The following is a 25,433-nucleotide window of genomic DNA, read 5'->3' on the forward strand; positions in this document are numbered from 1 at the left end:
CCCCCCCCCAAAAAAAAAAAAAAACTAAAGTTGGAGATACTTGAAAAGCTTTGGTGTTCACCAGCAAATATTTTGTTGCTTTCATAATGCTTCAGTAACTGATTGCAAACAATTAGTTGAAATGTAAATGTAACTTCAGCATACTATTTATATGAATAATTTTCCTATGTCTAAAATTCTGTATTGTCTTTTAAGTGCCTTTCAGCTATTGGAGTAGGATGAGAATAATTTCTTGCAAGTATAGAAGTGATAAGCTATTCTTAATATTTCCAAAAGGAAGTATAACCATGTGATTTATTATTTTTGGTAATACTTATAAACAGCCTTAGTTCTGAATCCTTTTTGTAGTTAATGAAGGCTTGATTTGTTGTATACAGTTAGACAGGGCTAAACCTGCATCCTTCTAGTTTCTGATTCCAAACTAGATATTTGCCAAACTTTTCCAGCTCCAGTTTAGCAAGTAGAGTAAAAATCATATTGATGAAACTTTAGAACAGATCCATTGGTTTTTAAACCATAATCTCACCAAAAAGTTCAAATATATAAGTTTAGTTTTGCTGTTGGTGGGCTACACTTATTTCATACATGACCAGATACCACTTCTTCAGCTAATTTTAGAAAGTGAAACCAATATAGAGCATTTAAAATATTTTTTTAGTGCATCAGAAAGTGAAAATTTCTTACGAGTTTAATAGGATTTCTTATAATGAAGTACTACTTGTAAAGTAACAGAAGAAATGCTGATTGATTCAGCTGTAATCGTAGGCTTGACTGAGCGATATATCTTACAGTAAGATGCAATATTTGGTGGACAGATCAGCTTAAAGCAAGTTCCCCTCTTGCATTAGGCTGGGAAAGCGGCGTTGTTCATCAACTTTAACCATATGTAGCTGAGTAACACATATAACATGCCAATATWTTTTTAAGTTGCAATTAGTAAATGATGCATGAATTAAATGATAACTTTCTTCGTTGATGTAACCACAGTAAAATAAGGCACAACACTGAAAAGTTTCCTAATGATGGCTTTTAATCCAGGCACTATTGTTTTATGTTCCTATAAATGCTAATGGGAATTATGTACTTTAATTCCCTACACACTGATGTGAGAATAGACCCTAAAATGGACATCCTCCATGTCTCCTACAGCTGGGCTGCCTGGAACCATTAAATTTGAAGTAGTAAAGTGCAGTGCCCTTAAGGGCGATGCGACGGCAGGATGCTACCATAGGAGGTTCTGCCGCTTTTCCCCCGTACGTCCCTGAAGGTGCAGGAAGGCAGCTTGCCCTTTCCATCCTCCTCGTCTGTGAGAGCAGGAGCAGTGGTGCGTGTTGCCCCAGGTTTCTGTTCCGCCTGCTCGGGGGCTCTGCGCGTGGCCCTGCTCGGTGGTGGCACGTGTGGCGGCGGCCTTCAGCCCTCGGCAGCGAGACCGGATGAGAGGTGTCTCATCTACTTCTGTGGGAGCAAAGGGAAGGAAGAGGAGAAGCGCCCAAGCGCGTTTCCTTTCTGCGCGTTTTACGCACCAGAGCGACCTGCCGGCGGGTTGCGTTGGGTTGGGTTGCGTTGGGTTGTGCCTCGCACCAAGCGCCATTCCTGCTGGGCTTCCGCAGCTGCCTGGCGCTCCCCAGCGAGCACCCCGGCTTGTCCTCCGTGAACCTGTGCGCCACCGACTCTGGTTCTTGAGCAAGAATCAGTTATTTTTGGCCTCAAAGTAGTGAGGGAATTCTCAAAGTGGTGAGAGAATTTAGTTTTCTGAATTATTTTTTGGATAAGCTTCATGCATGTTGTGGATATGCGTAATTGATTTATCAAAAAAGAAAGCCAAATTGGTGGTACTTGGGTTTCTCCCACCCTCATCCCTCTCCCCACTGGGGCAGGATGGCAGGAGGCTGGTTTGAAGGCTACTACTTCACAGTGGTGGAAAGCACGCTGACGCTTGCTTCGTTCGGTCTGTGGGGTGCTGTAGTCATATGTGCCCCTTCTGGTTTGGGCTGTCTGTGTCTGTGGCTAGTATCAGCCCAAATACAGATACCTGAATTTTAGTGAAGTGCATACCTGTTTTTCATTTGTAATTGTGAAATGGAGAACTGCTTTAATGTTTTCCTCAAAACCAATCTTTCCCTTTCAAGATGCTTCCTCTATATTTATTCCTATAATTCAACTAATTACATAACAATCTGCTCTGTCCTAGATACTTTTGTAAAGTCAAAAACTTCATTTGTATGCCAAAAGTGTCTCTCCATTACATGCAATTTTTAAATATGAGAATGCTGAAAACTGAGGGCAAATAATTCCTAGATTATAACTAAAAATGAAAGATTTATAGGTATTAGATTTAAGCTCTCTTTCTTTCCATTTAGTTATTTGCAGCAACTCTATTAGCATATGGACTTTGGAGGGACAGAAGGGGAAGGGGAGAATAGTACTTTAGCAATAGGGAGGATTTGTATAATTAATGAGAATAAAGCAAAACTCACCTCCTGTGACTAGTATTTGCAGAAGTATCTGTGTTTAAGTCTTTTATTTTTAAGGCCTCTCGTACAGTAAAGCATACCACAATATATACATATGGACTCAATAGAAATAAGAAATAGCAACAAAGGTTTTTGTTATGTTTTCTAGAAATACTAATTATGAAGGCAGATTGACATGGTAGGGAAGTTCAAGGGGAAGATGACCCTGAAAGCCAGTGATGCGTGCCCTGTGTCTACCAATATTACTATTACGTAATACTATTGAATAATGTTAAGTAATTACCATTATGTAATCGGCTTAGGTCACCTTTCATTGAAAAGTGTTTTGATAAATGTGGTGGACTAACGAGGATTACATCCTGCCACAGAAGGACATGATATTGGTACCCAAACAGTGCTGTGACCAGAATATTTTGGTCTTTCTCGATGGTTTCAGGCACAGGAAAAGTGGTAAAGATACCAGCAAAGCCTCTGTGGATARTAGGGGAGAAAGTCCGAGGCCAAGCAGTGAATGAATGGAACAGCAGTAGGGGACTGGTAGCTGTAGGAGACTCATCTGTGTAAGCAGCTGATGAAGGTAGTTATCCAGCTGCAACATGGTTTGATGTTAGATGGAGATTACCCAGGACCTGGCACAGTTTCTGTGCTATGTAGATGCCAAAATCCTGAATTAAGATAGAAGGAATGAGGCAGAGTTGTCTTCACCCTCTCTACCAGTTCTGCAAAAGCCGAGCAGTTCCTTGGGGAAGGCAGAACTGGGTGCAGTGTGAAAAGTGACTATCTGCTTCAGCTGAAGTTTCACATGTGGTGCTGACAAATCACTTCTAATCATGAGGAAGGTCTGGATGTGTGTAAACTCAGACTTTAATAAAGAAAGCATCAAAAAAGAAAGAGGAAAAATGCATACAATTACGAACGAAACTGTAGCAGGAAAAAATTGTCCTTGGGGATGCTTTTAGGGGTATAGGGACAACAAGCAGCAGGAGCAGATAGTGTGAAAGTAAGGGAATCATAGAACTTGGTGGAGGAAAGCAGGGAGACTTGTTGACTATTTTGTTGCAGGCAGAGACTGCTGCTCTGTGTAATGGTTTAACACAATGGCATCCTAATCCCTCAAAGAGACCTGATTGAATTTTGGAAGATTTTTTTCTCTCTAAGAAGTGGTGATGCTCCATTCCTGTTTGGAAAGGAAAAAAAGGCTCACTTTTTCTATAGAGTATGTCCAATTTTTCTTATTTTAAGAAATACAGTGTTTTTGCTGTAACTGGCTTGCTTGTTGATAACTGCTGTTCTCCTGGTATTATCTCCTTGGAGAACAATTAATGCTATTCCCAGATAAGAGTTTTGTATCTGCTACCAWCTTTTTATATATGCCATTGTTATTTTTGCTTGCATAGAAAGCATTTTTTACTATATACAGTTTTTGTATTTAAAACTAACTGTGAATGTACTATCGCATGAATAGCTAGAGCCCTAGATGGTCTTCTACACTTGCCTTAATTTCATACATTGTGAAATTTGCTGTGCCCTCAAAGCTGCTGTCTGRGGGCAAAGGGGAAGGAGAACTTATTCCAGTATCATACCTGCTCACATTTCTGCTGGTGATTTTGATCACGCTGTCTAATTTGTTACACCCCAGGCTCTCCAACATTACTTTAAATATTTCTAGAGGTTAATCATGCAAGAAGAAATGACAGAAAATCAACTGAATTCTAACAGCACAGATGCTGGCCCTGGGTTAATCTGCTCTGTTTTCTGGTCAGTCAGGCAAAACCCTTCCCGTTGAAGGAAGGATTTAGCACAAAATTTTGTTGCATGTGAACGCTAGGACTGCCTCTTCTCTAGCCTCTGTATCAAAACATCCTAGACTTTCAGATGTTTGAGTAATGTTATAACTGAATAAAATATAGATGACTGTAAAGGACAAAGAATAAAGTTAACTGAGCTGCTTTATGTCAGCACAGAGCTGCACATAGTAACACGCAGAGTGCTTCACTTTGCTGAGTGACTTGCATAAATAGGAATTGCAGTATCAGCCCTTCTGGTTTTGGGTCTGGCTCCCATTTCAAACAAAAAGTAAATATGAGTGATAATAATGGCACTTAGTTCTTATATGTTGTTCTCTTTCTGGACCTCACTGATTTGTTAATTAAGCCTGTTGGGATAGGAGTCCAAATCTTAACAAAACTAGATTCATTTCTGAACAAACTCTAAATAGTTGCCTTCAACCTTCATTTGGGAAGGTCTGTGGGGTTTGCATCTAAACTGAAAGTAAGTGCAGTCTGGAGAAATTCTAGGGACCGACAGTGAGTTTCTAGAACAGTTTCAAATTGATACCTAGAGTGCACTGGTTAACCAAGAACAGTGCTTTTCCCCAGTTTTAGAACAAAGTTTGGAATTAAAACAGACCTACTTGCTTGCACTGTATGTTTTTGTTTTTCTTCAGAGCTAATATCTGTAGTTTTTCAAGGAAAGTATTGATTCCTATGGTGATACAATGTGCTTAAGAGAATGGTACAGGGAAATCAAGTTGCAAATTGTTCAGCATGATTTTCCTGGTGGTTTCTGAAGTGGATTAATGAAGAGTTTGTAAGAAATTTGGGTGCAATGTATGTCTATTTGACAAAACAAGTGTTGCCAAAGCATTTTACTAGCGTTGCTGTTGGAGATAAGAGGTTCTGTTTGGGGCTGTGTTGACTTTGATGGAATTTTAAGAGCCTTCTTGCAAATTTTCATTCTGTTGTTTTGTAGCCAGAGAGTCTCTTGTAGTCTGGAACTCGGCAGCAGTAAATTTCTGATTTTGTCCTGACAGCCTTGTATCTCCATTCACTCTCTGGAGAGGAGGCAAAGAAGCCACTAAAGAAAATGAATAGATCTCTTTTGATGTGGAAAACATTAAAGAAATAACACATCTGTTTAAATGGAAAGTATGTGTGATTGAGTTTCTCTACCTTTTTATTTTTATTTTTTTCACTGGATGAGAAGGAATTGTTTCTTTGTGGTGATAAGTAAGCTCTGGCTGACTGTATGTCACTGGATATGTCACTGTCTATGCCATTCCAGGATTAACATGAATGGAATATCAAGTAGGTGGCATTGCAATCAATACCTTGAGCTTTTTATAGCTTCCATTTAGTGGAGGATGCTGGCAGCACATGTGAAAAGGCAATGAGGGTTTGACAGAGACTGGCAGAGAGAGCAGCTGGGGAACTAGTTCAGTTTTCCTAGCTTTGGAGAAGGTTATACCCTGGATAACTGGGGAGTACAGCTTTCCTGTGCATCTTTGAGTCTGCAGCAAGCTGTTAGCAAATTGGGTGAAAAATGTCTACAAGCTTTGCTTTTCCAGTATATTGAAGAACAATACCATGTTCTAAAGACTAATTGAGATGTTTTTAAAAGCTCCTCCTGTGCTATTGCTTGGGAACTCTCTAGCTCCTAAGAAAGTCAGTCTCCAGAGGCCAAGGAAGCTCTCTGTGGATCTGCTATTAAAAATAAGCTTGTGAAACTAAGAACTTCGATCTCCTGACAAACCAGTACCCAGTTAAAAGGGTRCAATCGTGTGTCAATGGGTCATGTGCATACCCACTCTGTGGCTCCTTGAAGTGACAAGGTTGATGAAACAGGAACTGGTTTCATTTCAGGAAACAAATGTTTAGTGTGTGTGGCTTGGAAGATGACTTTCATCTGAGCTGATCAATCAAAATCTTGAATTGTGATTTTGAATGTATTTAAGAAGAGCATATTTATTTTTTGAAATGCCTTTTTCGAACTTTCCTTTGCAGTCTGTGAATGAGCCAGTTAGTTTTCTGAGAAAAGATGTCGGTTGTCTGAGTAGTGTGATTCTCTTGCTTTGATATAGTTTTCAGAGATAACTAAGAACTAAGGGTGAACATACTCAGTAAGACCAGTGTCTGGCCCAGGATCCTGTCTCTGACAGTGGGTGAAAGTAAACAAAAAGAAACAGTATCATTATATGCTTGTCCTTTTAATATATTTCCCTGACTATTCCTCCTGCTTCTGTTTTGCAGCTCTGGGACTTCCTGAACCAGAGATGGTTTCTCCATAATTAGTATCCCTAGTAGTTCTCCTTTCTGTGAACTTTTTCAGTCTCTCCTTGAAGATGTAAATTTTCGTCTTCATTTAGCCAGAAGTTCCACAGACTTGTTATCCATGTATGAAAAATCGTCTCCTGTTTTGAAACTGTCTGCYCCTAGCTTCCCTTATTTCCCTCTAAATCTTGTACTGGAAGAGGCAACGGCAATCTTTGTATCTCCCTTGGCATTTCTACTCCTTGACAGTTAAGGTCCTGTCTCCTGAAAGGACGTGATCTGGGCAAGAGAATACATGTCTGTTTTCTGCTGCAGGGACCTTTATCATTGGAACTGCTTCTCCAGTAGAACCAGATGTATCTCAATCTCTTCGAAGAGACTATTCTCGTTCTTAAAAGGGAAGAGCTCTCTGCAGAGATTTTAACGTAACTTTATTCGATTATCATGGCTGTTAATGACAGCTGAATTTTTAAATTAATGTGAGTCTTGGAGGGCATATGGCTTACTGTAGTTCTGTGATACAAAAACATAAACTATGTTGCATACAAGACTTGGAATAATACATTTGCACAAAAAAAGCCGCACAACCTTTTTTTACTAGCCTTCAGAATTTAGGTTTCTTTGGTTCACACCCACCATTCTGGATGTTCGTCTCTGTTGCATTAGTTATGACTCAGGGTAGAGGAAAGGTATAGCTGTGAGAATATTAAATGAGTTTGCATAAGAAAAACTTAGCATGTGGAAGGGCTGACAAGTGAATGGTAAAAATTCTGTTTTGATGGAATCCCCTCTGATTGGGGCTGTAGTGAAAGAAGCCAACATTTTAGAATGGTGGATGCCTGCCTGAGAAACCAAAAATATAGGTAAGAGATTTATCTTATAGTAAACTTCATCCATTGTATTACCTTGTGTGTGATATCTTATATTTTAATGTACTCTTTCTTAACTTGGCAGGCAGGTACCTGCTTCCTAATGCAATTGGACAGCAGCTGTGGCAGCCTGCAGAAACCTCAAATCTTGTTCGCATGCGCAGCCAAGCACTTGGACAGTCAGCACCTTCACTTACTGCTAGTTTGGTAAGTAAATGTTTTCAAAGCTAGGAAAAATCAGAAAAATCTATTGCATTTCCATGATTTCATAATTGGTGAGGGGATGGGGATTCAATGACAGTTTGTTTCCAGATGTGCTTCTCCTTCTTAAGCCAAATCTTTTTATGTAACTATAGTGCATTTCTGCATACAATATTACTTGAATATGTTGAGTGTGACTGAATGCCATTCATGGCAGGAGTAACTCTGAATTGCATTACTGGGTTTTACATAACATCTTAGCTGAATGTTGCATTAATATAGCTATTTGCATTTAAATGGTTTCTTTCCTTTTAAAAAAAAAAAAAAAGAGAGAGAGAGAGAGAGAGAGAGAGGCATGCTTTTTAAGACAGCAGTAAAAGGTAGCGGGTCTTTCTCTTGGGCATTCTTTTCTATCAATTTCTTTGTTTCCACTTTCTGCTGGACTCTGCTCCCAGAAGAACATAGGCATGAAGCAGGAGCTTAATTAAGTCTTTTGGATAAAGTGATAAGGAGAGGAAGCAGGGATGATATAGCTCATGCACTTCAACTTCCAGTTTTTTGTTTTCATGCATCCATTATACTGCTTTGTCTTTCTGTGCACTAAAATCATATGAAGTCTCGACATTTAACACAAGCCCCATATACTGTCTTATACTTTTCTTCAAAGAATTGCTTAAAGAATATATTTAACGTTGATTGAAAAAGCAGGAAAGTGTTAGGAATGATTCGTCCTCTCTTGCCTTTTGGCTTTTTAAAATTTTGCTAATCCATATGGAAGACTTACTCTAACATGCAGTCTTCAGGTCAAAAAACTCTGATCCAATATGCCAACTTCAGTATCATATAGGTATGTAGATGGCGAGTTTGTGTGAATCTAACTGACGTAGTATGTTGTTATGAAGAGCCCTAAATCTGCATTTACAAATGTAATTATGGTTTCTGCTTAATGGTATTGTTAATTATTTGTGGCAAGATTCCTTGCTTACTACAAATGCTTGGTTCTATTGGAAGTTGTATGCTTTGTGCCCAAATGTTTTCCAGGCAACTAATTATAAACCTATGTATTTTGTTTTACGTTTTGTTAGGAAAAACAATAGTTTATTGTGAATGAGGTATTTTGAGATTATGTATGGTTAAAATGAGTAGATAGAAAAGAATGTAGATAAATGCTCAGAAAACATCTTTTAAACTTCATCAGACCTGTACATTTTTTTCCACCTTTAGTTAGGAGAAAAAGAAATCTTGTATATTCTTCTAATGATCAGTTCACCAAAAAGTATTATGTTGCTATTTGCTATTATAGCTATGTTGCTATTTGCTATTATATCTTTTTGCAAGCGTAACTATTACATATCAGGCTGCTAGCAACATTGTGCTTTTGGTGTAACTCTTAAACCATACTAAGAAGAAGATTCATCAGCACCTTGACAAAAAGATTTTAAATGATTATAAAACAGAAAACTAATGGAAGAAAAGGCCTTTCACTCACCACTTATTGAGGTTGATGGCATATTTGTCATCTTGAGTTCTTCCTGTCTGTCCATGTTTTTTCTCTGTGCCTGACTGCAGCTTTTTTCATGTGCTGCAAGCGCAGAGGAGAGCTTTCTGTTCAGCACATGCAAACAGTCTGGCAGTTCTGATAAGAAACACACTTCTCTGAGGAACCTGCATCCCCACCTTGCACACAGTCAGACTTTGCCTGGTAAGAAGCCTTGCATCACACTGTCATATGCGTAGAGCTCTTCTAGAATTTGCTTTGCCAAATATTTTGCTGTCAGGCTTCTGAAAAAACGTGGCTTTGCTAAACAGGGACCATAAATTAGGTTCACGAGCACTCCCCATCCCACTCTGTTCTGTTTTGTTTTACTCTGTGCCTCGTGGAGTTGGACTGTGGAGGCTTATCAGTTCCTCATGATGGGAGTTTTAATTGCATTCACTAGAAAGTTTGGTCTTACATAGAGATTTGTACAGAGAATTTCTATGCAGCTGTTTGCAGTCTGAGTTGAAATAATTTCAAACATTTTTCTTTAAAAAAACAAACAAAACAAAAAACCCATTATTTTGTTCCTCTGCTGGGGTTGACACCATTGGGGACTTGACTATAAACTGTGATTGTTGAGAGTAAGATATGCAAGAATGACATGAGAACAACTGGAAGATGCATACTAGCACTAAGTGGAATTGCAAATGGAATACAAAAGGCTTCCCCCTGCTCCCCTTCTCCATCAACATTTGTAAAAATTTGTCTAGATCAGTTATTGTGACATGGATGTAAATCCTTTCTGTGGGGCAGTATTGATTTTTAAGCAAGTTATGGAAGAAATACCTGAGATATTCTCACAGGGTGTTGGTACTTCCCTCTGTAGTCATGGGAGAAAAATATGTGCTTCTAGAAGACAATTCAGAACATTTGTCTCAGCACCAAGTGTGGAGGGAGCTTAGGGAAGTTAGCTTGTCTCATTTTCTTGCCCCGTAGGATGACTGTTGTCTTGCCTGACCTCGGGCATCTGTATCAGGGAAAGATGAGCTGGCCCCTGGAAGTGCTCCTTTTCTGCTGAGGTGACCTAAGGAGTTAACTTAGATTTGTTGCCTCATTTGGTGTCCAAAGTTTGAGAGTAATTTCCCTCTCCGTGTCCCCCTTCCCGCAGTGTCTACGAATAGCATGGCTGCTTACTGTATTAATGTGCCCATTTTTATTATTGCTATTAGATTTTTGGGAAAATAGTTCAAAATAAACTAAATAAATATTTTTTTTGTTACTATTTCATTGTAATGAGCTTATGTGCTTAAATAATGAGTCTTACTTACATTTTTATAGTCAGAAAGATATTCTTGTTTGAGTGGCATGGATTGAGTGAATTTGCTGTTTTTAACTTTTGTTAGATAGTTACATATATATAAACTGTAGAAGCCTGAACACAAGGAACCTCTATGATAAATTATAACAAATATATAGATAAAAGGAAAATGATTGTCCAAAATCGGTTGTGTAAAACTTTTGTAGCTGTATGTTGTCTCCCACATTAATACTACAAATCTCCTTTAAGGCTTCATGATAGACAAATGTATTTGTGGCTTGAACTTAAGTTTAGGAGGAGAAATTAACCTAACTTTGAGGAGTCTATCTATGATTTATATAACAAATTAGAAGGGCTATGAGAAGTCTTATATATTTACTGGAACTTACTGGAAAGGATAAAACTGGATTTTGTGAATAGCTGAAGCTCTTTCCTAGTGCATCCGATGCAGTGATGTTTTACGTAGGTATGAGTACCGTTATTTACTACTATTTGGCTTGTATACATCTTAAGGTTTTGTCATTAAAAAAAAGGTAAATATTGTCAATATTGCCAAAACAATAGAATGATTTGCAAGTAACTGTATTGTAGTATACTTGCTTTTTATTGCCACTTTATCAGAAAGAATGGTCTTATGAAAGCATGAGGGTAATAATTATATAATCTACTGTTTTATAAGATGGATTGCTGAAAAGGAAAAATAAGAAATGTTCAGTGTCTGTGAAAAGCAGCTTTACTTCTTCAGAAAGGGCCTTGCCTCCTCCTTCCTTTTAAATAGTATAATACTGAAAATGAGTAAGTGTGTCTTTGTTAAATATGCCATTAACTTCAGCTAAATTGACATAATGTTGACAGTTATTATGAGGACTGTTTCAAAACTCATTATGCTAATTAGAATGTAACTACCAGTAATTGCATGTATTCAAACAGCACACCAACACCCTTTTGTGTATTTTATTCCCCAGATGCAAGACAGCCATTTGTTGCCTGAGAAGCAGCAAAATTATAGCTTAGATAACAGATGATTGGAAACAAATAAAATACATTCTTTAGAAACACTAATTGGTTAGATAAGTGAATGACAGTGTCAGTTGTGCTTGAGTAAACCACGTAATTAAAAAATAAGGCCTATATTTAAAGGTTTAATTTTAAAATTGTTGGAAATCTTTTTTTTAATTGTTTGCATATTTAGTTTTATGGCTATCAGGTGCAGCTGACTTTTTAATACAGTTATTAGAGAGTGAGAGGAGTCTGAAATTTAGGTTGTTCTAAATTTTAGCTCTTCCTGTCTGAGAATCCAGACCCTTAGTGGCTAATATTCATAGCTGTACATGTGAGCAGCTATTTAATACCTTGCAAGTTAAGGAGCATTTGCAAGAATAGCGCTTCTAAGAAACCTGATGAAGATATAAGGAAAATCTTTTAAGTAGCTAATCTTGTGTCTGTCTCTTATCTGAAATCTCCTCAAAACAGTTAACTAGATTTCAGTAATATCGATTGTGAACTGGCAAGGTTATTTGAACACTAAGCTGTTGTGCAGGTCTGCATACATTGTTCTGGTTTGACTTAAAACCAGCTCAGGATCTGAGACTAATCACAGAGAATTTTTTTTAATGGAAAATATTTATTTCCATGAAATGCTAAAATTGCCAAGTAATGGCAGCTTTTCTCTGCTTCAGTTGCTTTTAGCTTTTAAGACTTGAGTCATTCTCCCTTGTGTATTTCAGTTCACTGACTCCTTATCTGTGAATATGTATCTGCATTCATATTTCTTTGTCTGTATTAGCTGTCTAACAAATTCTTAATTGCAGTTCTAATTTAATGGTTAGTTCTAATTTAGGAGTAGAGAGAAGAAAATTAACATTCATCTTTATAGGCACTTCTACCCAATATTTGTACACCTTGAAAGACTGGAGAAGATCTGGTCCAAATATGAGAAATTATAATATTTTATTGACTGACAAATTGATAAGAAGTTGATGATTGGGCACTCAGCTTCATTTAAAAAACCAGTTCATTAAAATACTCACATTTGGGTTTAAAAGACATTTACAGCTTCAGCTGCATGACAGAGTTCAAAACATTTTGTTTTCTATGTAAAGTTGGAGAGAAATGTCAACTTTTTGCTACAATCTCTGATTAAAAAAATACTACCTTTGTTCCTCCTGGTGCTTTTTCCATTCATTTTTGGTGGATAAAATCCAAAAGTTGTGATGGCCAGGATTAACTCTTACACAGGTAGTTCAAATCTGTCAGAACCAAGAACTCCTCTCATGCTACGTATCATTTCTTAAGGAACAGTAGGAAGAACAAGTAAAATAATAACCTTTGATAGCAAGATTGGTAGTTTAAAAAGTGTTGCAAGCACATGCAGCGTGTCTTCCACACGTACCCGCTTTGCGTTGAGTGGGTCTCCTCCTGTCCGTCAGCTTTGGTCAGCCTCCAGCTGACAGAACATAACCGAGCGTATTCCAGAACGGACGGGGGAAGCTGCTCCAAGTAGCTTGCTCCGTTTATTAGCTGAGTGTGGGTATAATCCTCCTCTGTATCCTGTTAGAACTGCACAAAGCCAGTGGAGGAGATCAAGTGTGTACAGGAGCTAGCAATACTTTCCTGTCCTGCACACGAGTGCCACAGTTCTGTTTTCTGACCTTCCCGTAAAATAGCCATCTTCCCTCGTGAGAGAATTCCCCCAGGCAGTGAAGAAGGCTCACCACGACTAGTGTCTGWTTAAATAATGAAAAACCTAGGGCTGTTAAAGCTGCCTCCCTGGCCTACGCAGCCGGTTGGGCACGTCTTACTCTTGCAGATTCTGCTTTGGTTTGAGGGGCCCGCACAGAGGCAGGCAGGCAGCTGGCTGCACGCAGTGCGTCATCCCTGGGGGGGAGGCTGGCGACTGCGTCTTGGRGAGCAGTGACCCTGGAAAGGACTTAGGCTGCCTGTCCACTGTGATTCTTGAGTTCTCTGTGTGACGTTCACGATCCTTGTCTTGAGGATAGAGCTGTGCTGCCAGTTTCTTTTTAAAAAAATTGTGGGGAAACAGTGGGGAGATTGAAAAAATAGGGTCAAGAACTTGGGTGCTGGTAAAATTAGCCACATGAGAAGCAAGGATGTTAATGGTCGTCAGGCAGTGAATTATGCAACCAGAGGAAGTAGTGGGATCATTACAGTGTTTGCTGAAGTTCAGGGGCATTTCTGGGAATATATACGTTCTCAACTTGTTGAACTGTGTTTAAAGGATAATTGGGTAAACTTTGTGATGAGCAGGAAATAAAACTCACACTCAGGTCCTTTTCTGGYCTGACGTCAAAAATGTCTCTAAACTTATAATGGTTTTATGTGGGTGAAAAAAGGGGTGTGTGAGAAGAGGATAGAAAGGTGGTGAGAATGGAAGAAAGCAGCCTGGAAAAATGACTAGAACTGGAATGGATTTAGCTAGATTGAGCTATAATGCTTTCTGCTGGGCTCTATCATAAAAAGGAAAAGAAAACAAACTATTTTGTTTTCAATGTCCAGCCAGCTAACGTGATAGTTTAAACACTGCGATTCACCTGTAAATTTCAAAATTTAATGAGAACATTTAATAGTAAGATGCAAGGAGGTAGTTCTTTGCTTCTGGAGTGTGTGTTGATGTACAGATCTGTTGCTGATGGTTCCYACTCTCCAAGTACTTTTATTTTTAAGTTAATGTTGCTCATAGCTCTGACTTTAAAATAAATGAGGTAAAATTGGCATCAAGGAACACCATTATAGGTGTAGGAAAATCTCTGTATAGTGGATAGCTGATCCAGTTCTTCCAYTGGCTTTCTGTATCTGAAGGCATAGTGAAAGGTGTTGATACCTTAGATGCAAGTGCTCCCTGTGCCACTTGGGTAAGCAGTAGATTGGGGTACTCTTTAGATCTCATGATGCAGTCGCAACCTGTATGGCTGTTTTTTGCAGTCTTGAGAGTCTAGTACCTGTGCATAAATAAGGTGAGAAAATCAATTAAAAAATGCTTTGGAGGATAAGGTACTACTTCACTGACTTAAATTTTAATAGTGAAGTTAAATATTGTCAAGAAACTTAATTTTGAGCTAACAGAAATGGAAATATTGAATATTTTTTTTTGGTCAAATTTGACCTAAAATGGTGGACTTTATGGAAACCCTTGAGGTGTATTCCTTTCTGTTCATTTTTTTTCCCCTGTGAGACAGTATCCTCAGAAGGGATAACTAAGTGCAATAACTTTTTAAATTACCAAAGAAAGATTTTTATTTTCTTTCTAGAGTCTTTCTGTCAGCATGTTTTCATGCCTATGGTACTTAAAAAGTGTAATGTAGCAGAGGATGGAAGCAGACATCAYGGGAATAACTCATTTCCTGCAAGCTCAAGTATTCCTGTGGTTCTGATGACGACCATAACTCTCAAAGGGGAGAGACTCGGAGTGGAATGGCCCAGCCAACTTAGAGGCAGCAGGGGAGCATAGCTTATCCAGAACATGCTGGTGGGAATGCAAGTCCCTCCTCTTTCGTAGTTCCAAACAAGCAAAAGTGTGTACCTAAGCTCTTTCTGCAGCCATTTTTCAGTTTGAGGGCATACTGCAGAGCCTGCTTCTGTGTTGGATGATGAGTAGACAAAGTGCTGCTGCCCCTCATCTCATATGCTTCTAGGCTTAAAAATGGATGCAGTTTTATTGGTTTAAAATTTTGAGTGGGTTGACTGTYACAGATTGACTTCGACACATGCTGCTGGGTATCTATATATCCTGGGTTGCAGTCAAACTTTTTTTGTAGTTTTTATGTGGAATCAGACTTCCTCTTGTAGACTGTGCTACTGTCCTGCAGAAACAGATGGGGATGTAGACTTCTCTTTAATGTTACATTAGCTGTTGATTTTTCTGCAGGCCCTCTCTCAGGTTGGTATTGCAACTAAGTCATTTTGTGGCTTCCCTGGGCAGATGAAGTCACCACGTTTGTTCCAGCGTTCAGTATGCTGCTACAGCAGACTGATGATTTGAGAATCAACTCTGTTAAGCGTTCCTCTCAGTAATGATGGAAAATGTTCCACTTTTTCTTTTATCAAAATATGCTCTATCTTGGTGTACATATCTATATCCAGTTGCATCATAATTTTAGTATTAGCAATAGTATAGCAAGATCATTGCATCTGCTATGAATTTTCTTTCATCATGTTGTATAGATTAAGAAATCTAGATAAGTGCTCAAGCTGACCTAGTGTCACTTGAGTAAAAAATGTAATAATCAGTAGGAGATTGGTTAACTGCTACTCTCTCATGAATACATTTAACCTCTTGATCATTGCTGAATATCTGTAATTATACGGTGCAATGGAAGATACTCAGTTAGTATGTGGTTGGTTAAATTTAGAAATGATCATAGACTTCGTAATGGATAGAATAATTTGATAGTAACCTACATTCTGCTGATCATGGATTCCTAATTTTCTGTGTTAGGATATCTATTAAAAAAAAAAMTGGTGAAGGCTTGGCAGTAAGAAACAGACTTGAATTATGAGATTCGCTGTGGTAAATAGGGCAGAAATAGAACCAGCTGAAGTTAACTAAGACAACTAAGCTACAACTAAAGTATAGCTGGATTTGAGTATAATTCATCCTAACGTGGTCATATCCTGAACAAACTTCCCTAGTGTGGTGATACAGAAGCCTGTAACTGTGAATAAATGCTTCTTGGTTTGCTTATTAAACATGCTCTTCTGTATGGAGTACTGGACAAAGTAAAACCAGTAATTAGTAGGAAAACCATTCCCTTTTATTCAAAACTTTCCTAGTTAGTCTGGTTTGTAATGGATCTTTATTCCATGAACTGGCATTAATTAGAATGTTAAAAAGCTCAACTGCTGCCTTCTAATGAAGGAGGGTTGCTCTTGCAAAGAAGAATGACTGAACAGTGGGAAATGTTGAATCTTGGAGCTGAAAGAACATGCTAAACCCATCAAGAAGAATCTTTATGGGGAAGTTCRTTATTTTTGTTTTCTCATTGAGAAAATAACTTTGGAATATTGCTTTATTGCAAGTCTTAAGATTATATGCCTCCAAAACCCAAAATCTGGCATCAAAGACTAATGAAGAGACTATTTAGATTCATCATTGTTCAGAGTGATTTAAAAATAAAACAGCAATTTAAACCATTCCCATATTTAATAATTGTTCTTGAAAGGCTGTTTGCCTGTTCTTATTGTTCTCACAAATATCTAGAGGATATTATTCAGAACGTAATTGCTATTGTTTTGTCATGAGAATTTTTTTTAAAGACTTTGCTTCCTTTTCAGTATACATAATCTAAAATCATTCTGTTTGAGTTGGTTGCTAGAAAATGCCAGATGATAAAACCGCCGCAGAGGCTTCTGCTTATTTGTTCTCTGAAAACTGGAATATGGTAGATGTGTAGAACAGCAAACTTTCAGACATTAAGTAAGAGAACTCCTGTATCTTTGTTGTATGGTATTCCTTGGGGGAATATTGAGACTACTTCAGAGGTTTTTTTTAAAGGAATAGTACTTGTGTATGGATGTAATTTTTCAGTTTTTATTGAAGAAAGATCCCCAAGAGAATTCAAACTATGCTCATAATAGCTGTGCTTTCAAAAGTAAATTTTTTGATTTATGCTATTGTATAATTATGCTTTGGAAGAGTGGGGGCAACACTGTGTCATTGAATAATGCTGCAACAATTATTTTTCTTCTGGTGTTTTCATGACTGATTTCTTACCTTTCTAAGCCTGCTGAATGGCTAAACCAGAAATGGATYGGCGCAAGCAGTATTTTGTCCGGCAGGTGGCATGAAAGCCCAGTGTGTTACGTACTGTCTGTTCACGATCTGTGCATCCTGTCCTCCCGGTGACTCTGGTATATGTGATTGAGACTGGCAGTCTGTATGTGCTCCAGTATGAGGAAGCAGTTAGTTTTCAAGAATCTTAAGACACAACAAATAATCAGAAAACCAGTACTATTTTCTTTTTTTAAAGAAACAGCTACAGTTGATTGTGTTCTTTTATAACAAGCTGATGTTGTGCTTCTGCAATGACCGGCATATTTGAACAGCAGCAGCTTAGCCTCTTTTCATCTGAGCGGCTTGCCACTCACCTAAATTTATCAGCTCTAGAAGGATGTTAGAGTTCTGCTAACTAGGAAATCTTGAATTTCTCCCTGTTCCTGATGTGTTTTCTGAGTCGTACACCGTGGCTCGGAAGAGCGCTGGAATGCTAGCGCGCTGCTGGGCCGAGTAACTGGAGTGCTCTCGGGGATGCAGAGCCGGGCAGCCTGGCGCTCTGAGCGCGTGCCTGTGCAGCGGGATGGCTCTGCTCGCCGCGCTCGGTGGTGCCGGAGGGGAACGCAAAGCCCGCAGTGCTCCGCCAGTCCGCTCTGCGTGTGCTGACTGAAAGTCTCTGCTCCCGAAATGCAGAAGGTGTGTGGGGGGGTTGGGATTGTCATACGGAAAGGGGGAAGAGGTTACTGCTAAGAGATTGCAATTTTGTTGTCAGGCCAACGCTGTCGAAGTGCTGTAGCTGGGGGCTTGTAGGAAGCTGTGCCATCAAAGAATTTGGCAAAGCATCTCTGTTTTCTTTTCTGGGGTGGATGTGGGGGTATTTTTTAAGGGAGCTTAAGAGGCATGCAGAAAAAAGTATGGAATAAGTGCTCCAAGCCCTTAAAGGGGACTTTAGGTAAACACAGATGTGCAAAAATAGTATGACAGATCTTAAGGGCAGGTGAAAGCAGAGCTGGAGATATGTCACATCTGTTTAATGTGGTACTGCACTTGCAGAGGATTTTTCTAGTTTAGGAAAGAAAATATAAATTCTCTTTGGATGATCCAACTTAAATTTTTTTGGCTTTTAAATCTATATTGAGTGTTTTATTAACAATTTCCACATTGAAAATAATTTCCTAATGAATTATACAGTAGTTTATAGAAAAGCATGACAGCTTTCTGACTGATGTATTTGATGCTGGAGAAACAAATCTGATTTAGTAATGAACATTCATGATGTGTGTAATAATCTAAAGGATTAAATTTCATGATCCAAGGATGAACATGAGAAAATTGTACTAATGAGGTACCTAAAATGTCTTGAATATATTGAATGCTTTATTATAGTCTGTACTCTTTATACCAAAAGCAAATGTATAACTTTGTCAGGTGAGTAGTATACAGTGACTTAGGAAAAGATGTTTGCTTCTGATTCTTGTAGGAAGTGGCAATGATATTATCATTTTCTGATATCAAGAATACCAGAATTACAGCAACAAGAAGCATATATGTAAAATGTATCAAATGACTTGAAGACTGACTTAATTCTGGTATTATATGCAAACATTTATAGCAATAACAATATGCTGATGAAATACTCTGATACTTTGAATACTAAAATTGAATTGTTTAGAGTGTCTAGACTTGCATATGAATTATTATGCCTTATTAGTAGTTAATGACATAATTATGGATGTTATTTGATTCTGTTAAAATGAATTAGCCTCCCTGGAATATAATGTATGTTAATGATGATATYAAGATAGATTAATTATCAATGAATGAATTAAGAATTTTAAACAGGGCACCTTGAGTTCCTAGCACTCCAAAATGGGAGAATTGCTTTCTTTGTTCCCTTAAGTAATTTCAAGTTTGATGTGATATTATTGTATAGCTTCTATGGGTATAGTCCATCTAGGAAAACAAATCATGAAAACCAAGTGGTGGATTTTCATGACCTGATTCAGACAGTTTGTGATAAAGCTGGTGTATATAGCTGCACTGATAGAATACCGTAGTTAAAACATGTTGTCCTGTTAGCGGTGAAATGAATGAAGCCTTTCTGTGGTTGTGTAAGGGACAATTCTTGCCGTGCCTAATGCAGAGCTACAGATGTGCTGTTTGGTCATCTAGTCCGCGCACAAACGAGGAGGCTTTCTGGYCCTTTGGGTGGATCACAGCCACCTTTATCTCGGCAGGATCTGTTGGGTCTGTTGTCTATACCTGGCTGCCAGTTTTGAAGCAACTTCTCACTTACCATCCTGTGGTTGATTTCAGCAGCACTTTACAGAGTGCCAGAGCTTGCAGAAGCTGAAGGAACAAGAGGCAGATGGGTAGTGCGATTCCATATGCTTCTCCCCCCCACCCCCCGGTAGAAAACCAGGATGTTTGTGTTTCACTCTGAGATCATATTAAGAGCCTTTGGCTAAGAGACARGCTCATTGAACTTGGAGGCTCTAGGTAGATTTAAACTTGAGTCAGCCTTGAGATTTTGGTTCTAAAACAAAAGCCGTTTTGCCGTATGCCAGTGCAATTCATACTCCAACCAGTGTTTTTCARTTTGTCTTGAATTTTATAGCTAGCCTCATAGAGTATTTCTTTGCAGCATTTTTAACATGCTCATACTTGGCCTGATTAACTTAAGCTTTTGCAATTGGAAGACTGAAAAGGAATTTATAGAAAATGTAAAGAAATGTTTAAAAAGCATTTCTGAGTTACAAACACTGCCTTAGCTTAAACATTTCCATTATAGAATCTAAAGTTTCAGTAAAAGGTATGATGCAAAGAAAACTCTTCAAAATATGAAACAAGAATAAACAAAGGAATTTGTTGCTGAGAGAAGCAAGAGTTAGTTATGTAAGCTGCAGCTGAGCCTTCTAGGACAGTAATACTAACACCTAGTAGTAGCTACTCAACTGGTAGCTGCTGTTTGGCAAAAATAAACCAGTAAAGAACTATGTGGTGGCAATTGTTTGGTGCAGAAAGATCACTACAGCCTGGAAGTGGGTGAGATACCAAGAACAAGGAAAATTAATTTCTTTCATCAAATTTGGTCTCCTTTATCAATGCTGTCAGCATTTTAGGAGTGGACAGGGTGGTGGAAAGAGATGTGGGAAAGAAATGTGATTTATTCTTTCCTCAGTKCTATACCTCAGTTAAAACAAACAAACAAACAAAGCTATCTTCTGCATCTCCTTTTTATGTTAGTGCTCCCTTATCCAATGTCATATGCTGCAGCAATTCCTCTGGCAAATTGCCTATAAGAGTTGTAAACTCATTCTTAAAGTTTGAATTTGATTGATTAGTAAGAGAAAATAGTAATTGTGGAGTGATTTGCAGTGATGGGAAGGAGACAATGTGTGGAAAAGGCCAGGATGAAAATCTTTAACCCTGCTGCATAGGTTAGGCCTGGTGTGATGCGTGGGCGGTATATATATGCATTTATGCTCACACAGTGGTGGGGAAGGTAACTTGCACCACTTCTGTTTGCCCTCTTTACATACACAAAACCAGCATTTAGTTTCTTTCAAAAGCAATAGTCACAAAATCCAGGAGAGTCCACACTCACACTCACTCACTTAGTTTTTTCTCCTATCTCTAATATGCCTCAGGAAAGGTTGTACAAGAATTAGCTAGTTTTAAACACTTGCATATTTTTCCATTCCTCTACTTGTAAAACCAGGTATCTTGGTTATACTGTGCCCATTTGTCTGGACTTCTGAAAATATGACACTTAATAATACATTTTTTTTCTACTAACACTTGAATAGTTTTAACAGTGGTTAAGAATACATTAGTTTCCTTTTCCTCTAGCACTGGTAAAATCAGTTTCTATTCTGTTGGATTGCAAGTTATCAAAATGTAAGGCAGTTACTGGATTGTTTGTTATCTATTCCGAGCTTCATTTTTTTCATATTTGAGAGGAAAATAATTATTTTAAGAATTTAGTGATGGTGAGTTGATGATGTGGAGACACTTAAGGTACTGGAAATAGCCCTGACAGAGATAGATGGAGGGCAGTGTACAGGTGAGTTGTTTCATGGTGCATAATAAATACAATTTATCATATACTGCCACCATGTGYAATATGAAAGTGGCAGCCACACATGGGATAAGTGTATGAATAAATTTAAATTAAATCTGCATTGTAAAACTTTAATTGTGTATGCATATATRTATTTTCACATGCTCAGGTTTTATTTTTTAATTAGATGATTCCAATAATCACAGTAATTTCTAAATTCTCTCAGAATACAGAATGTTTAGTGACAGAACTAAATGAAGCAATTGTATTAATGTAGCAAATAACAATCGAAGGAAGAAATAAAATAAACTGCCTAAGTTTGTATAACTGTCCTGAAAGTTATGTTACCACATTTCTTTTCAGCTTTGAACAAATAYGGGCTTATAGATATATAATTAATACTGACACATTCTTTACATTTAGTCAGGCCAAATGCTACATTTACAGAGTGGAAAACTTTTTCAAAAAGCCGTGCCTATTTGTTTATTGGTTTTCTTAAAATAATTTTGCTTTTCCTGACAAAATTTCMTTTTCTGTATATCTACTCTATTTTGTGGTAAATATATGAAGTGTGCCTTTTTCTAATATGATTGTGAGAAAGCTTGTGAAGCAATATGCTGTATTTCATACATGTATTAGGATAACATTGTTAAAATGTTCCATATAACATATATACAATTTACCCTGCTTTGATTTTTTTTTCCTTCTAAAACACAATTCTTGCAATATTACAATATCATTTGTCTGTCATGTTTTTGATGATTAATACGATGACGATAATTAGCTGAAAAGTAGTGGAAACCTCCAGACACTTATCATAGGCCTCATGCGCTATCAAACACATAGATGCACCTCTGGTAACATCCATAAAGGGTTCATAGACTGGAAGAAAATTCAGTTAATGCTAGCCATGTGTTAGTTGCAAATCTGTGCCTTTAAGTATCTTCTGATATGTTCTGTCAATTGCAGTGTGAGTTTAGGAAAAAGCCAGTTTTAGAATTAATAGCAAATACATTGTCAGTGAAAGGTAGGTTGTACTTTTCTACTTGGGATTAATTTTATCTTCCACTGGAAGGCAGTCTTCTCTTTGTTTCATTTTCATGCCTTCCAGAATTATTTAGGTAGTTGTAACAAACTTTTGCTTCTCACAGAACCAAGTAGAACTTCTATTGTATTTGTCTTCAGTTGAAAAGTTATTTCTTGCAGGAGACCTCTTTGTTCTGTGTGGTTATAATTCTTTCTGTAAGTTATCTGTATCAGCAAGTGGATGCTTTTGAAATACTTGAGGTGGTTTGTTACACTGAGGACCTTTTGCATCTGTGCCTGTCAGTGTAGTATGTTATTTGGTGGTATGACTTTACTGTAGCGTTGTCATCTGAGTAATGAGCTTGCAGAGTCTCTGTTGTCTTTATAGATGTCTCAGCTAGATGAGAAAGAATGCTTTTAAATGATGTAGCTACACTGTCAGTTATGTGTAGTTAGCTATACTAAAATGATTGCCGGAACAATACCAATTAAGCTTCAGTATTGTTTGCTTAGTGTGCTGCCAGGTAGACATATGGGATATTTTTCTGTATTTCAGTGTTTTAAATGAAACTTGTATAAATACATGTTTAGAATTTGGTAAACATATACAAGCAGCCTTGCAGCTGAAACCTGTGGTGGGCCACATGGGACAAATGGTAGAGTTTTGCCTCTTACGCTTGAAATTCCACAAGCTTTAGCTATTGCCTCAAAGTCATTGGTGCCATCCTCATTTGAAATGTAATGATATTTAAGTTGTGATTCAATTACCTGTCCCTTCTTYGGGAACAAAGAAATAAAAAAGACTAAATATGAGGGCACACAGATGTGAATGATTAGATGGAAGTTTGAAAGTGTAAACACAGAAGAAAGACAAGGTGACTAGCTTTTTAAAGTGGAAATAGGAAAAGAAAATAGTATTGGGAGGAATTCAAAGGAGATATTTGTATCTTCTTAAAATAAACCCTATTTCCCTTTGTTACACAGAGGAGATGAAAAAACCTTTCATTTTGGAAAATCTCTGGCATAACTAGTTTTCTCATTAGGTTCAGGGTACTGTTTAAAGAGATGTTGTACTTCAAAAGGGAATTAATTCACAACAGTTGAGTGAATGGGGTTGAGGCCTTTGTTACAGAGAAGGTCAGACTTGACKGTCACAGCTCTCCCTTCTGACCTACGAATCTATAAATCTATCAATGTTCTTGATTGCTTTGTCTCCCCCTTGTTGAACTGGAGTTTTGGTCAGTATGAGCTTCTCCTTTGTTTCTGAAGTAGAGCTGTGATCCTGTAATGGAAATTGGCAGTGAAAAAGTCTGAGCCATTGACCTGATATTATGGACACAGTTTGAGTTGGAGGTATGGAAAGACAGGGTAGGGGGAMCATTTTAAGTGATGTTACTGTGTAACTACTTATGCAATTCTGGTAAAACTTGACTTTTTTTTTTTCTTTTTTCCTTACAACTTCATTGTCTTAAATGCTGAAAGTCTYGGTTGTTATTTCAAAACTGTAGAACAATGTCAATACGTTGTCAGTCATATGAAGAAATGTAGATGGGGGCAAATACAGCAGTTTTTTCTTTCTCTGTTCTATAGATAAGCTATTATTGCTTAGCCTTATCATTTCAGCAGCCCTTCATTTTTGTTACAAGTGGTTTTGCCCCTAGCAGGTTTTACTACTATGAAAGGTATGTGGACCACTCTTCAAAATGATGCAATCTGACAGAAAATCAATATTTTTTTTCATAGTAGATTTGAGAGTGTGATTGTCGTAATCCTCATCTTACACTCTTAATGGGTAAATACTAACCTTGAATTTTATCTCTACTCATATCCTTTTGTAAGAAATGTACTTTTCGCTTCATTCCTGCTTGCTGCCCTCTAGAAGTGGTCGGGGGTGCATTCTTTTTCTATGGAGTTGGTGATGTGCAAGTGTGCTTGTATTTTTTAGGTAAGGCATGGAGATTTTGACAGTTGGCTTCTGTTATGGGCTGTGGTGTTGTTCACAGAATGAGACTTCTGAAATGGAAAACTTTCTTAAAATTGACTGATTATCGTGTTAGCTCCAGGTGAAGTAACCCTCTTTTAGGTAACAAGTTTCATTTCTCAAAGAAATGGAACCRGTGCCATTTTTTTACAAGTTTGTGTTAGCAGTATTGAGGTTGTGTTTGTGTTCAACTTCAGTTTACAGTTTTTGATGGTCTGGTGTTTTAGTGTTTGTTTATTTGGTTTTGCAGAGCAGAGCGTGCTTCCACTTTGAATCATAGTCTAAAGGCTTCCTAATTTTAAACAGGATCAGATTAAGAGGCCTAACTGGAAAATACATAGGTATATTTAGAGGGATGTTTCTCTTGGTGTTTAGTATTTGACAAGACTTCCCCTTGTAAATCTAGAGATGTATGCTGCGATTGCTTTTGAACATAAAATGCAATCAATTTTACTCAGTGGCAGGGTTCTTAAATCTCAAAGATATTTTTAATGACATTGCATAATCAATAGATACCAAGGCTAAGAGTGTGGTGCCAGCTTTGGCGGGGGGGGGAAATAACAAGGATTTGTTTAGCTGACAGCAGCTTAGCTGGTGAGAAAAGTCCAACACCTTCCTCCTCCTCAGAATTCCTGCTTCCAGACGGGGCCTCTCTGGGTCCGGCACCTGGCTGGGGCTGGGGCCGGGGCCGAGGTTCCCCCCCGCCGGGGCCGCGGCGGCCCGGGGCCCGCTGCCCCGCGCCGCTCCGCGCAGTGGGGCAGGGCCGGAGCGGCCCCTCCCCGGGAAGCGCCGTCGCAGCCCGTTAGCGCCCGTCAGTGCGTTTTGCAGCGGAACGAGAACTTGCTCGTCGTCCCTCGGCTGCCTGGCCTTGGGCCGAACGGGGACGGCGCGAGGTAAAGCAGCCCAAGCGGACCGCGACGGCAGCGCATCGCAGGGCCCGCGGTACCGCCTCACCTAGCGGCGGCCTGGGCGCCCGTCCCGGGCGGGGCGGCCCCTGGGGGCGGCGCGGGGCGGCCCCTCAGGGCGGCCGCGGCCCCCCGCCCCCGCGCGGTGCTGCCCCGCCGGCGGCGGCCGAAGTTGCTGGGGTGCACAACTCGCGCGGTCACCTGACGCGGCGCCGCCAATCAGGGAAGCCGTGATGTCAGCGCTCGGCGGCCGCGGGGATGCGGAGCGGCGCGCGGGGTCCGGGCAGTCCGGCGGGGCCAGGCGCCGCGCGGCGTGAGGGCCGGCGGGCGGAGCGGC

At 38.9% G+C, this 25,433-nt stretch overlaps 1 protein-coding gene across 1 annotated transcript in view; it reads left to right on the plus strand.

Annotated features, from left to right (window-relative positions):
- Positions 1-25,433, plus strand: part of MAST4 (microtubule associated serine/threonine kinase family member 4) — a 216,875-nt gene that overhangs the window by 8,134 nt on the left and 183,308 nt on the right. Inside the window, exon 2 of the mRNA XM_085322407.1 lies at positions 7,478-7,599. Coding sequence (XP_085178533.1) covers positions 7,478-7,599 — 122 coding nt within the window. The remainder of the gene's footprint in view (positions 1-7,477; positions 7,600-25,433) is intronic.

This window comes from Rhea americana, unplaced genomic scaffold, assembly GCF_003343005.1.
Source record: "Rhea americana isolate MKP2758 unplaced genomic scaffold, rheAme1 scaffold_77, whole genome shotgun sequence".
Classification (NCBI taxonomy): Eukaryota; Metazoa; Chordata; class Aves; order Rheiformes; family Rheidae; genus Rhea; species Rhea americana.